The sequence below is a fragment of the Heteronotia binoei genome, chromosome 8 (genome assembly GCF_032191835.1).
Source record: "Heteronotia binoei isolate CCM8104 ecotype False Entrance Well chromosome 8, APGP_CSIRO_Hbin_v1, whole genome shotgun sequence".
Classification (NCBI taxonomy): domain Eukaryota; kingdom Metazoa; phylum Chordata; class Lepidosauria; order Squamata; family Gekkonidae; genus Heteronotia; species Heteronotia binoei.
In genome coordinates, this window is record NC_083230.1 from 119,678,427 (window position 1) to 119,694,830 (window position 16,404).

Below are 16,404 nucleotides of genomic sequence, written 5' to 3' on the forward strand. Positions count from 1 at the left end.
AAAAATGAGGATTAATGGATGGTCAGTTAGAAAGAACACACAGAACTTTATTTTTGTACATGACAGTGGCGGCAAGGCTGTTATATTCCCAGAAATGGAAACCTTTGGTAATATCCACAATAAAAGAATGGATGGTGAAGATTATGAAATTGGCAGAGATGAGTAAAAAGAGGAGATTGGATTTATATGCCGCCCTGTCCTCAGCGAGCTCCTAAGGAATTTAAATGCCTTCAAAGCTCACTCCCCCTTGGGAATGGTCAGTTTCAGTGGACTGAAGCTGACCAGCTCTTCCTTTCCCCAGCTGGTCCTCCACAGCAGGCTGGCGGGAGAAGGTCTCATTTATGTCAGATCCGGCCCACATATCAAATGAGTTCGACGCCCCTGCTCTACACAGCAGCCATATAGTTGGAGGGAGTAGAGAGGCATTTGTATGCCATCCCTTCCTTCTCCAGTCCACGATCTCTCCATTGTACCCATAGAGTAATAGTGTACAATTGAGAGAGCCTGCTACTGCTGCAGCGCAACTCTAAATACAAGGGGATTAAACTAATGTTTTAGGCAGTTTTGACTAATGTTAGAAAGATATTTATCGTAGCGAGATCAAGATGGTTAGCCATGTTAGTCCGTCTGTAGCAGCAGACAAGAGCAAGAGCAAGAGTGAAATTGGCTGATACATGCCTGAAGCAAAGTTTTGTAGTAATTTCTACCGCATTTAACCAGAAGACTTAACAGTAATTGTGCATGTGGAAGGATTTCTTTTGGGTTGGTCCTCTTTATGAAAGGGACAAGAGTTCTAAGCTTTTCATATGAACATATGAAGCTGCCTTATACTGAATCAGATCCTCGGTCCATCAAAGTCAGTATTGTCTACTCTAGGGTGGCCAGACCGTCCCGGTCTCCCGGGACATTCCCGGTTCTGGCCACCCAATCCCGGCTCCCGGGCTGCCTATACCGGGACCATTAAAGGTCCCGGTTTAGCCAGCCCCGGAGGCGGTGGGCCGCTGGCGGGGAAGGCGGCGAGTGAGGGAGGGAGCGTCCCTGCGCCTGCGCCTCCAGGGACCAGCGGAGGCCGCGGGGACGCCGCGGAGCACCCCGCGCTGGTCCCGGAAGGCCTTCCAGAGCCTCTGGAAGGCCTTCCGGGACCAGCGCCGGCCAGCGAAGGCCTCCCCGCGGCCTCCGCTGGTCCCTGGAGGCCCTCCAGAGTCTCTGGAGGGCCTCCAGGGACCAGCGGAGGCCGCGGGGAAGCCGCGGAGCACCCGGCGCTGGTCTCGGAAGGCCTTCCAGAGCCTCTGGAAGGCCTTCCGGGACCAGCGCCGGCCAGCGAAGGCCTCCCCGCGGCCTCCGCTGGTCCCTGGAGGCCCTCCAGAGTCTCTGGAGGGCCTCCAGGGACCAGCGGAGGCCGCAGGGAAGCCGCGGAGCAGCCGGCGCTGGTCCCTGGAGGCCTCCAGAGGCCAGCGCCGGTAGCGGAGAGGCCCGGCGCTGGTCCCTGGAGGCCTCCAGAGGCCAGCGCCGGCAGCTCCCTCCCTCCCTCGCCACGAGGCCGCCGCCGCAGGCCCGCAGGACTCGCCGCCGCCCTGGAATCAGGTAAGGCGGCCGAAAGCGCGGGGGGGCGGGGGGCGGCCTTCCTTTCTTCCCTCCCTCCTCCCTCCCTCCCTCCCTCCCTCCCTCCCTCCCTTCCTTCCTTCCTTCCCTCCCTTCGCTTCCTTCCTTCCCTCCCTCCTCCCTTCCTTCCTTTCTTCCTTCCTTCCCTCCCTTCCTTCCCTCACTCCCTTCCCTTCCTTCCTTCCTTCCCTCCCTCCTCCCTTCCTTCCTTTCTTCCTTCCTTCCCTCCCTCCCCCCTTCCTTCCTTCCTTCCTTCCTTCCCTCCCTCCCCCTTCCTTCCTTCCTTCCTTCCTTCCTTCCTTCCTTCCTTCCTTCCTTCCTTCCTCCCTTCCCTTCCCTTCCCTTCCCTCCCTCCTTATGTTCTTATGTGACACAGAGTGTTGGACTGGAGGGGCCACTGGCCTGATCCAACAGGGCTTCTCTTATGTTCTTATGTGACACAGAGTGTTGGACTGGAGGGGCCACTGGCCTGATGCAACAGGGCTTCTCTTATATTTTTATGTGACACAGAGTGTTGGACTGGAGGGGCCACTGGCCTGATCCAACAGGGCTTCTGTTATGTTCTTATGTGACGCAGAGTGTTGGACTGGATGGGCCACTGGCCTGATCCAACAGGGCTTCTCTTATGTTCTTGTGACGCAGAGTGTTGGACTGGATGGGCCACTGGCCTGATCCAACAGGGCTTCTGTTATGTTCTTATGTGACGCAGAGTGTTGGACTGGATGGGCCACTGGCCTGATCCAACAGGGCTTCTCTTATGTTCTTATGTGATGCAGAGTGTTGGACTGGATGGGCCACTGGCCTGATCCAACAGGGCTTCTGTTATGTTCTTATGTGACGCAGAGTTTTGGACTGGATGGGCCATTGGCCTGATCCAACATGGCTTCTCTTATGTTCTTATGTGACAATACTGTCTTTGGTGGACCCAAGCACTGATTCAGTGTAAGGGAGCTTTGTGTTTGTGACTGGAGTGGACAATACTGACTTTGGTGGACCCAAGCACTGATTCAGTGTAAGGGAGCTTTGTGTTTGTGTCTTTTGCGGCATCTCCCGGCGGGAGGGTGGCACCCGCACGGGACACATATCAAATGAAAGAGGGGGCGCAGGGCTATCAGAAACAGCCGGCGGAGGGAGTCGGGAGACCACCCCACTGGGGGATCCACACCCCGAAAGTGATGAAGGTGGCGCAGATAGAGCCAACAGAGCCAACAGGACAAAATAAATAGGCTGTATTATGCAGCACAGTTGAGAAAGTGCCTTATCCCATATACTGATGAAGTATATACAGGATTTGAGAACAAAATTGTTTCCGGCGGTGATATTTGGGGGATTTTTGGGGACGTCACAGGAAGTGCTGTGAAGTCACTTCCTGTTTCCGGCAGTGGCATTTGGGGGAAATGATGTCATTTGGGGGAAGTGATGTCAGAGGAAGTGATGTCACTTCCCGTTTCCGGCAGGTGACGCGGGGAAATGATGTCACAGGAAGTGGTGTCACTTCCTGCTTCCGGCGGTGGCATGACGTCACCGGAAGTGACGTCACCGGAAGTGACGTCACTTCCTGTTTCCGCTCCCCTACCTCCCCCCCCCCCAGGTGTCCCTGGCTGGCCTTCAGACATTATGGTCACCCTAGTCTACTCAGACTGGCAGCGGCTCTCCAGGGTCCCAAGCTGAGGTTTTTCACGCCTACTTGCCTGGACCCTTTTTAGTTGGAGATGCCGGGGATTGAGCCTGGGACCTTCTGCTTACCAAGCAGATGCTCTACCACTGAGCCACCATCCCTCCCCCTCAGCATCCACATTGCTCTCAGCTAACAGCATAAGCGCTCAGTTAACAGTATAAGTTGAAAATCTAGGTCAGCAGAGTAGAAAAAACTAGGGTAAGGTTGAGAGTCTTTTGAGAACAGGAATCTCCTTATTTGGTTTTGACAGGAATCTCCTTATTTGGATCTACTATCTACAGTACTTGCCATCTGGATCTACTATCTACAGTACTGGAACTCATAACATTAGATGAGATAGATGAAGTTTTCCTTTAAAAAGCTCTGGGCTTTTGGGCACAAGCGGCTGGTCTGCACCAAGGGCTGCCTCTGTGTTGATCATCCTGAGATAATTGGGACTTAAGACTCTGCGCTGGCCTGCCTGAGAGACAGTCTCTCTGCTGGACAATCCAAGAAATTAACAGCCTTTGCTGATTTCATGCTATCTCAAACAGTGTAAATGCTCAAACTCAGAAAAGAGAGCATAGCTCTACTAGAGACTTGGGACTCAGAATTTAAAATGGGAAAATGTAACTAATAGGGTGAAGTCCCTATTGCGACATATTTTTCATTATGCTCTCTGCTTTACTGTAGAAATATGCTTTATGCTTGACTGAATTCTAACTGTGCAACTGTTTTCTTAAATATACCGTATTTTTCGGACCATAAGGCGCTCTGGACCATAGGATGCACCTTCCTCCTGGGGGGCGATCCGCTGCCTCCGCCTCTGATCCCGGCGCTTCCCCCGCGCCTGCCTGCCTGGCTCCAGCTTCTTCCAGCAAGCGCTGGGATCGCTCCACGCTGCCCCCACTACAAACCCAGTGCTTCGCGAGCGCCAGCTGCGGAGAGGGCAGCGTGCTTCCTCCGGGCCTGTCTGCCTGGCTCCAGCTCTGACGCTTACAGCAAGCGCCAGGATCGCTCCCTCCGCCCTCCGATCCCAGCGCTTGCTTTAAGCATCAGAGCTGAAGCCAGGCAGACAGGCACAGAGGAAGCACCCGCCCCCTCCGCAAACCCAGCGCTTCGCGAGCGCCAGCTGTGGAGGGGGCGGCGTGCTTTCTCCGTGCCTGTCTGCCTGGCTCCAGCTCTGATGCTTAAAACAAGTGCTGGGATCGGAGGGCGGAGGGAGTGATCTTAGCGCTTGCTGTAAGCGTCAGAGCTGGAGCCAGGCAGACAGGCACGGAGGAAGCACGCTGCCCTCTCCGGAGCCGGCGCTCGCGAAGCACTGGATTTGCGGTGGGGGCAGCGTGGAGTGATCCCAGCGCTTGCTGGAAGAAGCTGGAGCCAGGCAGGCAGGCGTGGGGGAAGCGCCGGGATCAGAGGCAATGGATCGCCCCCCCCCTGGAGGAAGGTACCTTCGCTCCATAAGACGCACACACTTTCCCCCCCACTTTTTTTTGGAGGGGGAAGTGTGTCTTATGGTCCGAAAAATACAGTGCTAAGTTTATCTAACTGTTTTGCTTTTCTATCCATATATTTTAAGCCTTCTGTACGGAGTGTAACAAGTGTAATAAAAGCTTATTAATTCATCTATATGAGTTTATGAAAACTACAGGTTGTTTGGGCTATCCAATTGTTTTGCCTCTCTGCCTCGATTTTAAGCCTTCTGTCTAAAAGAGAAATTTGGAATCTAATAAAGACAATCTGTAAGGTTTTGAAACTTATTAGTGTGTATGTATTAGCCTTCTGATAATTGCAGATCGTTTTGGTTTCTGAGGTTGGTTTTGGGTTTGTGTTGCTGAGGGTACAAAATAATTCCTGTAACAGTGCAGAAGCATAAAGTTGGACGTTTAGATCATTTGGCAGAAATAATGAACAGATTACTATCCAGTACATTATGGGAAGAAAAAAACCAACTTGTTGTGTAGGTACAGGTTAGTCCTGTACCTGTGGTGTTTGTGATCCAGCAACTGGCAATCTCGACATGTCAGTTTGTCACAAGTCTCACAATAGAGCTTCAGCTGCTCCTCTCTATGAAAACGGCAGAACACAGGGTGCTGACTAGTTACACCAACAGCCTCTGGGAAACAAAAAGAAAAAAAACACATTTATTGACTTTTTTTTTTTTTTTGCTAAAGTTGAAAAATAATATATTTATGAACACATCAGCTTTTGTGGTGCAGGACTCCATATTCTCAGCTTTTCACAATTGGAAAACAAGAAAAGGGCCTTTTCTCCCCAATTGCAAACTGCCTAACAGCAACTTCTATTCCTTTAGCATCGCACCCTACAGCTTAAGAGGCAGTTCGCTGTAGTGGTTAAGAATGCACGGACTCTTATCTGGGAGAATCGGGTTTCATTCCTCACTCCTCCACTTGCAGCTGCTGGAATGGCCTTGGGTCAGCCATAGCTCTCACAGCGCTGTCCTTGAAAGGGCAGCTGCTGCCAGAGTTCTCTCAGCCCCACCTACCTCACAGGGTGTCTGTTGTGGGGAGGGGGGAGGTAAAGAAGATTGTAAACCGCTCTGAGACTCAGAGTGTAGAGCAGGGTATATAAATCCAATATCATCATCATCTTCTTAATACCAAACTAAGGAGAGGCAGCAAGGGGTGAACAGAAGTGGTAGATTTCGTCTTCAGGACAGCAATGAATGTGCATCACCAGATGATTTAATGAGCTGAATTCGAGCAGTAAGAATCTAAATAGGAAGCCGGATCTTCGGTGTTTGGAGAAGTATTCCACGGGTACTCAAATACTGTCTCCTCATAAAAGTCCTAAAATATACTTCAGAGCTCAGAACCTGGTTGCCTGCTTTGGTGGACGATCCGTTGGGTCAGTCATCACTCTCTCAGAGCTGTTGTGCTGAAGTGCAGTGCTGAGAGAGCTCTCTCAGCCCCACCTACCTCACAGGGGGTCGCGTTTATTATGGGGAGAGGAAGGGAAGGTGTAAGCTGCCCTGAGACTCCTTTGGGTAGTGAAGGGCGGGGTATAAAAATCAACACAACATCTTTTTAATTGCTCTTTGGGTGAAGAAGTACTTCCTTTTATCTGTCCTAAGCCTACTCCTTATTAATTAATTTAATCACAGAATTCCAGAGTTGGAAGGGGCCATGCAGGGCATCTATAAATAAACTTGAACTTGAACTAGTCCAACCCCTGCCCAATGCAGGATCAGCCTAGAGCAGGGGTCTCATAAATCTGACATAAATGAGATCTTGTCAGCCGGGCTATGTGTGTCATAAAATGTAATGCCAGGTAGCAGAGATAGAAACTTTAGAAAGGACACAAACACAATTAAAGTTTTTTTTTTTTTTTAAAAACCCTTAAAGCATGATTAAAACATGAGCTCTTGGTCTTAAAGGTGCTTTCTTTGTATTTCTCCCATGGGATCCAGGGAACTGGGTAAAGGAGGTTCTGGCTCTTTCCTCCCTTCCCCAGGGGACCAGGAGGGGGAGGAGCATCAGCCAATAGAAGGAAGAGAGGCTTGGCTCAGTAGCTCTGCTGTGTGATTGAGAGAGCCTGGCATAGCAAGCTCTCCCCCCCCTTCCTCCCAAGGGAGGAGCCTCAGCCAATGGAGAAAACAGGATAGAGAAAGCAGAGGTCCATCAGTGGCTACTAGCCACAGCGTATTGTTGCAACTCTGTCTGGGGCAGTGATGCTCTGTATTCTTGGTGCTTGGGGGGGGGGCCACAGTGGGAGGGCTTCAGCCCCACTGGTGGACCTCCTGATGGCACTTTGTTTCTTTGGCCACTGTGTGACACAGAGTGTTGGACTGGATGGGCCACTGGCCTGATCCAACACGGCTGTTCTTTTGTTCTTATGTGACACAGAGTGTTGGACTGGATGGGCCACTGGCCTGATCCAACATGGCTTCTCTTATGTTCTTATGATTTGCTCTGCAGCTCCTGTGAGATTGAGCAAGCCTTGCAAAGCAAGCTGTTATGCAGAAGGAAGGAAGAGAAGAGACAGGGAGAACAAAGTAGATGACAGCCCGGTGTTTGTGGGCCTGATAGGAGCCCTCGGGGGGGGGGGGGGGAGTGCCTGATTCAGCTCCTGGGCCGCATGCTTGCCACCCTTGGCCTAGGGGATCCCTGAGAAGAAGAGAAGATTATACTCAGCCCTTCACTCAGAGCAGCTTACAATCCCCTTCCCCTCCCCACAACAAACACTTTGTGAGGTACGTGGGGCTGAGAGAACACTCCCAGAACTGCTGTTGAGCAGAACAACTCAAAGAGAGTTATGACTGATCCAAGGTCATTCCAGTAGGTACATGTGGAGAAGTGAAGTGAAGAATCAAACCTGGACAAGTGTTTGTCCAACTGCTGCTTAAAGACTGCCAGAGAGGGGGAGCTCACCACCTCCCTAGGTAGCTGTTTCCACTGCTGAACATTTCTTACCGTAAAAACGTTTTTCTTAATATTTAGCTGATGCCTTCCCACCCTTAATTTAAGCCCATTATTGCGAGTTCTCTTCTCTGCTGGCCAACATGTACAGTTCCCTCCCCTCTTCTAAGTGACAGCCCTTCAAATGCTTAAAGAGAGCAATCACATTCCACTTCCACTCCTCCAGATTGAACATTCCCAGATCCCTCCGCTGCTCCTCATAGGGCTTGGTCTCCAGGCCCGATTATCCACGTTGCTCTCCTTTGCACCTGCTCCATTTTGTCCCCATCCTTTTAGAAGTGAGGCCTCCAGAACTGCACACAATACTCCAGGTGTGGCCTGATCAATGCAGTGTACAGCAGGACAATGACAACTTACATTTTGGATGTTATGCCTCTGTTGATACACCCCAAGATCGCATTAGCCTTTTCTGTTGCTGCAGCACACTGGCTGCTCATATTTAACTTACAGTACTGCCCATGCCCCAAGATCCTGCTTACACACAATGCTACCTAGAAGTGTATCCACCATCCAGTATGCATGTTCCTCATTTTGTTACCCAGACGTAGAAATTGGCACTTATTCTTGTTAAATCGCATCTTGTTCACTTCCGCCCACTTTTCCAGCTTGTTCAGATATCACTGAATTCTATATCTTCTGGTGTGTTTGCTGCTCCTCCCAATTTGATATCATCTGCAAATTTACACCACCACCACCCAGATCACTGATAAAAATATTGAAAAGTACCAAGTCCAGAACCAAACCCTGCTGCACATTTCTTGCACTGTGGAAAAGGGATAAAAGCATTTCTTTTTCTACCTTCTCTATCCCATGCACAATTTTGTAAACCTCTATCATGTTAACCTTCAATCATCATTTCTCCAAGCGAAGAAGCCCTAAACCAGGGGTGTCAAACATGCGGCCCGAGGGCTGAATCAGGCCCCCGGAGGGCTTCTATCAGGCCCCCAAGCAACTGGCTCTTGTCTGCTTCCTTCTTCCTCTCTCTTGCTTCCTTCTGCATCTCAGCTTGCTTTGCAAGGCTTGCTCAATCGCACAGGAGCTACAGAACAAAACCTCGATTTTCCCCACTGGTTGAGGCTCCTCCCCCTCCTGGTCCCCTGGAGAGGGAAGGAAAGAGCCAGAGCTTCCTTTGCCCAGTTCCCTGGATCCCATGGAAGAGATACAAAGAAAGCACTTTTAAGACCAACAAGTGCTAATGTTTTAAGTTTTTTTTTTTAAATCTGTGGTCATGTTTGTTTGTGTCCTTTGAATAGTTTATATCTCTACTACCTAATCTTAAATAGGTACACACATGGCTCAGTCTGACATGGCCCGGCTGGCCCAACAAGGTCTCATTTATGTCAGATCCAGCCCTTATAACAAATGAGTTCAACACCCATGTCCTAAACACTTTAACTTTCTTCATAGCGAAGGTGTTCTATCCCTTTAATCATTTTAGTTGTCTCTTTCTGCACCTTTCCCAAAACTTTTTTGAGGTACAGTGAACAGAACAGTATTTCAAATGAGTCTGCACCATGGCATTATGATCCTGGCTGATATTTTCGATTCCCTTCCAAATAATCTACAAGCATAGCATTTGCCTTCTTTATTGCAGTTGCACATTGTCAAAATCTTCAGTGAGTTATCTACCATGACTCCAAGATCTCTCTCCTGGTCCGTTACCGCCAGTTCAGACCCCCATCGAAGTATATTTAGTTAGGATTTTTGGCCTTAATGTGCATTACTTTTTACTTTTACACACTGAACCTCATTTGCCATGTTGCCATCCACTTGCCCAGCCTTGACAGATCCCTCTGGATTGCCTCACAGTCCTCCCTGATTCTCACCACCCTGAACGACTTAACTGTCATCTGCAAACTTAGCTTACTCCCAACTCCAAATCATTAATGAACAAGTTAAAAAGTTAGAAAGCCCAGCGGTACCCCATTACCGCACTTCCACTGTGAAAACTGCCCATTTATCTTGGTTTCCTCTTAATTAACCAGTTTTTATCGAAGATTTCAGGTTTTCACGGCTGGTAACATCATTAGGGTTTGTAGAATCGTTCAGGCTCAAGTGCCGTGTTCTACTGGAGAAAGTTTTTCTTCCAGACGTTTCGTTCTCAGCTGCAGAGAACATCCTCAGTGGCGTTGCAGCCAGAGCAGGCGCTCTGACCTTCTTGGCTGCTATGCATTGAGACATGTCCTCTTGTGAATTAAAAACTGGTTATTAGGGTTATCAATGCACAGCAGCCAAGAAGGTCAGAGCGCCTGCTCCGGCTGCAACGCCACTGAGGACGTTCTCCACAGCTGAGAACGAAACGTCTGGAAGAAAAACTTTCTCCAGTAGAACACAGCACTTGAGCCCGAAAGATTCTACAAACCCTCATAACCAGTTTTTAATTCACAAGAGGACATGTCCTCTTATCCCATGACCGCTGAGTTTACTTAGGAGCCTTTGATGACAACCTTTACCAAAAACTTTCTGGAAGTCTAGATAACACAACATTTACTAAGCAAATAACATCTACTGGGTCGCCCTTGTCCACATTTGTTCACTCCCTTAAAGGATTAAGTATCCAAACAAAGAAAGTACCTCAAAGAAACCAAGTAGATTTGAGCTGTGAAAATATTTACCTGAAGATACATCGTCTTTCTCTCTGACTGTATGGTTCTTTGTGAACTTCACTCTCTGATGAGCCCTTATGCAAGTCTTGCATAACCAGTCCACGCATTCCACACAGAACCCACTGGCTTCTGCATTGTCCTCACAGCTTGTACAAACCTGGCAAAATATGGAAAGAGAGGCGTTAAGACCTGTCTCACAAAACCCACTAGCTGTGTCCCTGCCTTCTGAGATGAAGTGGGAGGCAAAAAGAGAGAAAGAGCTTTTTCAGTAGTAGCATTACACTTGCGGAACGCTCTCCCCTTTGAGGTTGCGCCTGGTTCCTGTATTACACTCTTTCAGGCATCGGGCCAAAATGTGTTTCTGTTACTCCAGGTTTTTAATGCCACTGCAGTGCGGTTTTACTCTGAAAACTTACTTTAAAATGCTCAAGTGGCCCAGGTTTTTCTGCTTTGGCTGGGCTTTAAATGCTGGAATTTGATAACCTTTGATATGGTATGTGGACTGTGGCTCGGTAGAAGAGCATCTGCTTGGCATGCAGGTCACAAGTTCAACCACTGTCACCTCCAGTTAAAAAAGACCATGAGGCAAGTAATGTGACCGCCACTCGAGGCCTTGGGGAGCTGCTACCGGTCTGAGAAAACAAAACTGGCTATGATAAAGCAAGGGTCCGATTCAGTAGACGGTAGCTTCATGTGCATTTTTTAAACATTGGGCTTTAGTCATTAACTAGCAGTAAAGCCCATTGCAGGAAGAAATACAACGGGCCCTAGTAAAATATTGGGGGAGGGATTGATGAATGAATGAGGCAGGAAGGAAGGAAGATAGGCAAAAAGAATGAAAGAAAGAGACAGGGAAAGAATGAGAGTAGGAACAGCAGGAAAAAGATGGGGAGAAAGGAGTGTGAGAACGAAAAAAGAAAGGTAGACAAATAGAATGAAATAAAAAGACAGAAAGACAAGAGATACAGAAAAAGAATGAGAAAGAACAGGAGAGGTAAAAAAAGAGGGGGAGAAAGGAGAGAAAGAAGATAGTGAGAAAGAGAGAGAGACAAAGAAAGAATGAGAGGAAGGAAGGGAGAGTTATGGAAAAGTTGGGGAGAAAACAGTGAAAGGAAGGAAGACAGGTAGGAAGGTAGGCAGCCATTAGAAGCCTCCCTTTCACACCCTCCCAGTTGCAGGCAGGAGGAGTGAAAGGGAGCTTTCCAATGGCTCCCTGCCTCTTAAAGCAAGCAGCTGACTGGTGGACCAGCTTTCCTGGTGGCTGTAAGAGGCAGGAAGCCGTTGCAAGCCTCCCTTTCATTCCCTCCCACTTGCAGGCAGTGGGAAAACAAAAGGGCCCAAAGGACAGAATGGGCTGCATTGTTTCCTATGAGCCCACAAGACAGAATGGAGTTCATTCCATCCTATGGGCCCTTAGGATACAATGGAGTCCATTCTGTCCAATGGGCTCATAGTATAGAATGGAGTCCATTCTGTCCTATGGGCTGATAGGAAAGAATGGAGTCCATAACGTCCTATGGACTCATAGGACAGAATAGAGTCCATTCTATCATATGATCCCACTGTAGCCTTTTGAAAAGAAAGAGTGAAGAGTATTCACAGGTGGAAAGGGGGCTTGATACATTGTGTAGTGTCAGCCTATTTATATGCTGCTGTTGAACTGGCCCCTCCCTGCTGTGGATGAACATTCCTTTTGGGTCAGTTGAAGAGAAATAACTACTACCGTTTGTCTCATGAACATATTTTCTCTCACAGTTTACTATTTGCTTCACTGTTTGCTTTGTGGCAAAGTTGTTGTTTTTTGGGGGTGGGATGGGGAGATGGACTGCCCCAGACTTCCTACATTGGGCCCTAAGGAGGGGCAGTAGTGAGCAGTAATCCCCCAGGAGAACCTGCCAGCAGAGAACTGTCTTCCTCAGAAGTCAGTGGCCTTCTGGTGGGGTCCTTGTTTGATGGGGCTGGCGGTAGGTGGGGTTACTCATTAAATTTGCAGATGAAATAACTCAGCATCTTTGCGGCTTGTTCTCAATATATACTTTAAAGATAAATCCAAGTGGGCAACCGTATTGGTCTAAAGCCACAGGACAAAGCTGAAGTTCAGGGGCACCTTTAAGACCAAAAAAGTTTTGTTGAGAATGTAGACTTTTAAATTCACAATAATTGCAGGTAGCAAATGGTGCCAAACGGGGAACAGCATCTTGCACGCCAATCTAACTGTAAGATTTTTCACCCACATGTAATTCTGCTGAGTGCCTCTCAGTGAAACAATACTCTGTGTCATTACAAAACGGTTAAACTGGAACAGAAATCACAGCACTAACCACTATTGTGATCCAGAGACTTATATGCCATCTCTGTGTGCATAATGGGGTTATTTAGTGTAACCATCAAACTATGGCTAGGGTAAAGCTACTTCTCAGCCTGAAAAGAAACTTAACTGGATAAAATTGGCAACTTGTGTGTTGGTGTTTATTGCTGTAGTTAAATCCACACATTACAAACTAATTTATCCAAATATCAAACAAAAACAGATGATCAAACTTAAGTACAAATCAGCACCATCACCAACTCCCAAAAAGATTCAAGGGAACCATCAAAGTGGATACATCGTACCCACAACTAACCAGATTTCAAATGATAAGGTTGTCAATGTGGTTTTCTCTGACATGGATTGTTGAAGATATACACTACAATCTATGAACATATATGAACATATGAAGCTGCCTTATACTGAATCAGACCCTTCGTCCATCAAAGTCAGTATTGTCTACTCAGACTGGCAGCGGCTCTCCAGGGTCTCAAGCTGAGGTTTTTCACGCCTATTTGCCTGGACCCTTTTTAGCTGGAGATGCCGGGGATTGAACCTGGGACCTTCTGCTTACCAAGCAGATGCTCTACCACTGAGCCACCATCCCTCCCCAGAGTATATCTAGAGTTATATACCAGCTGCCCTGGGAAATGAGAAGCTATGCAAACTATTCCAAGATGACATCTCAACAACTTCATGATCAAGCCATTAGGAAGCCTACAAATAAAAAAGCATGTCCAGGGATCCCTCACAATTGCTATTGTTATTTATTACATTTATGAACCGCCTCATCCAGGCCAATGTTGGGCTCTAGGCAATGTACAACAATACACATAGAATAAAAACCAGTTGATGGAAACACGTTGCAGCCCAATGAACGTTCTTTATAACATGCTACAGTTCAGCTTTCAAGGTGCTTGGGCGCAGTCCCCCCTTATAGAACCAGAGTTGGAAAGGACCTCCAGGGTCATCTAGTCCAACCCCCTGCACAATGCAGGAAACTCACAAACACCTCCCCCTAAATTCACAGCATCTGCATTGCTGTCAGATGGCCATCTAGCCTCTGTTGAAAAACCTCCAAGGAAGGAGAATCCACCACCTCCCGAGGAAGCCTGTTCCAATGAGGAATCGCTCTAACGGTCAGGAAGTTCTTCCTAATGTTGAGCCAGAAACTCTTTTGATTTAATTTTAACCCACTGGTTCTGGTCCTACCTTCCGGGGCTACAGAAAACAATTCCACACCATCCTCAACATGACAGCCCTTCAAGGACTTGAAGATGGTGATCATATCCCCTCTCAGGCGCCTCCTCTCCAGGCTAAGCATGCCCAGCTCCTTCAACCTTTCCTCATAGGAAATGGTTTCCAGACCCCTCACCATCTTCGTCGCCTATAGAGTTATATAGAGCTTCAAAATTTAGCAATACAAAATTTCCTTCCATTTATAATTTCTGACAATTTAATAATAATCATGTGCTGTCAAGTCCCAACCAACTCAGGACTATCGGGTTCACAACTCAAGAGACAAGCAGAGGTGGTTTGCCATCTTCTTCTACACAGCAAGCCCAGTCTTCTGTGGTGGTTTCCCATCCAAGTTCTGGTTTTTTGTCCAGCGTGGCTCTCCATCCCAACAAACTGGCGTCTCAACGTCCAATGTCAATCTGTAAAATATCAGTATACACCAGGGGTGGCCAAGCTGTGGCTTAGCAGCCAGTGTGGCTCTCTCACACATATTGTGTGGCTCTCGAAGCCCCCCCTGCCTCATTGGCTGGCTTGGAGAAGGCATTTTTCTCTTTACATCACTTCTCCAAGCCAAGTCAGCAAGCAGTTTGGAGAATGCATTTAAAGTTAAAGTTGCTTTCTTTGCACCTCTCTCTCCTCCATCTATTTTCCTTCCTTTCTTCCTCCCTCCCTCCCCTTCCTTCCTTCCTGTTCTCAAAACATCTGACGTTCATGCTTTGTGGCTTTCAAACATCCTGCGTTTAGTCTATGTAGCTCTTACGTTAAGCAAGTTCAGCCACCTCTGGTATACACCAATATTCTTGAATCTCAATATCAGTATGATACTGGTATTCGGGGTGGGGGGGATCAGTACTGCCAAACGTATTAAGTTCCCCATACTTTCCCTTCCTGAGTCATGTAGCAGCTGCAGCAAGCATTAGGGAATGAAAGGAAGGTAATAGTCCCTTTAAATACTTTCCCTTTACTCTGAGCTGCATTCCGCTGCAGTGTGACTCAGGGAAAGAAGGGGAAGTACTGAAAATTTAAATACCCTCTGCAGAACGCCGCTGCCCGGCTGCTATTAGGGCTCCCTAGACAGGAGCACATTCAGCCGGGCCTTCAGGGACTGCACTGGCTGCCAATAATATACCGAGTCCGGTACAAGGTGCTGGTTATCACCTTTAAAGCCCTATATGGTCTAGGACCTGCCTACCTTAGGGACCGTCTCTTCCCATATGTTCCCCAGAGAGTACTGCGATCTGGCTCCCAAAATCTGCTCGCAATCCCCGGGCCAAAGGAGGCCCGGTTGAAGTCAACCAGGGACAGGCCCTTCTCAATAACAGCCCCTTGCTGGTGGAACCAGTTACCGGAAGAGGTCAGGGCCCTGCGGGATATTGGACAATTCCGCAGGGCCTGTAAGACAGCCCTCTTCCGGTTGGCCTATAACTGACCGGCATCAAACCACCAAACTATCAAAATGTTGAAGGAAGTGTATAGATTGTATGCTGTTGGACTGATGCACTGTTTTAATGTTTTTAATGTTTTAATTTTCTAATTATGTATATTCTTATTATATTTAAAATTTGAATCTTATGTTAGAATCCTTGTGTTGTAAGCCGCCCTGAGCCCGCTTCGGTGGGGTAGGGCGGGATATAAATCAAATAAAATAAAATAAAAAATAAATAAAAATAAATTCCCTTCTCAAGAAGAGAACAGAAGCAGAGGGGTTTAAAGGCTTCGTCTCATGGAAGCCAATCAGACCAGTGACCCACCAGGCTGATTGGCTTCCCTGGTGTAAGGCAGGGATGGCCAACAGTAGCTCTCCAGATGTTTTTTTTGCCTACAACTCCCATCAGCCCCAGCCAGCATGGCCAATGGCTGGGGCTGATGGGAGTTGTAGGCAAAAACATCTGGAGAGCTACCATTGGCCACCCCTGGTGTAAAGGATAAAGAATGTTGTGACAGCAGACACAAGCCTTCGAAGATGCCTCCTCTTTGAACCTGCAGTGGGTTAAGTTGAATCTTTATCTTTGCAGGATAGAGCTGGCAGCTGTGGTGAATTAAGCCTGGGGTAGCTTAATAGGCAGGTTTTGAGCTGGAGAAGCAAGCTCTCAGAGTTGGAGCAGAACTGGGGAGAGAGGAGACAACGCTTTTAAGTTGCAGCTGGTGGCTGCGTGATGTCTGAACTTTATCTTATCTTGCCTGTTGGAAAATTCTCCCCCCAGAAGCAAGAGTAATTGCTTGAAGGCTTGGAACTGTTGCTGTGGCAACTCCTGCGAAGTCTATATGGACTAAGTATGATTATTTTAACTTCTTGCTTTCCTCCCTTCCACTTATTTAGTTCTTGGAAGTTGTGTTAACTGAATAAGGAGTGTCCACCTTTGTGCAGCAAATAGCCCACAGCTGGGTTGAAGAGATCAATGAGGTTTCTGGAGTGGCAACCTTCTTTACACCTGGGAGGACAGCTTTAACCCCCTTCTGCTTTGCATCCCTCTGCTTCCTTTGGAGGAAGCAAAGGAGAGGGGTTTAAATAAAGGCTTCCTCCCAGGGAAGCTGATCTCCTGATGCAGAGGA

The 16,404-nt window shown here is 48.0% G+C and overlaps 1 protein-coding gene across 1 annotated transcript in view; it reads right to left on the reverse strand.

Moving 5' to 3' along the window:
• LOC132575763 (transcription intermediary factor 1-alpha-like) overlaps positions 1 to 16,404 on the reverse strand; it is an 83,649-nt gene that overhangs the window by 47,647 nt on the left and 19,598 nt on the right. The window contains exons 4-5 of the mRNA XM_060244454.1: positions 10,314 to 10,461; positions 5,243 to 5,375 (exon numbers count right to left, since the gene is read on the reverse strand). Coding sequence (XP_060100437.1) covers positions 5,243 to 5,375; positions 10,314 to 10,461 — 281 coding nt within the window. The remainder of the gene's footprint in view (positions 1 to 5,242; positions 5,376 to 10,313; positions 10,462 to 16,404) is intronic.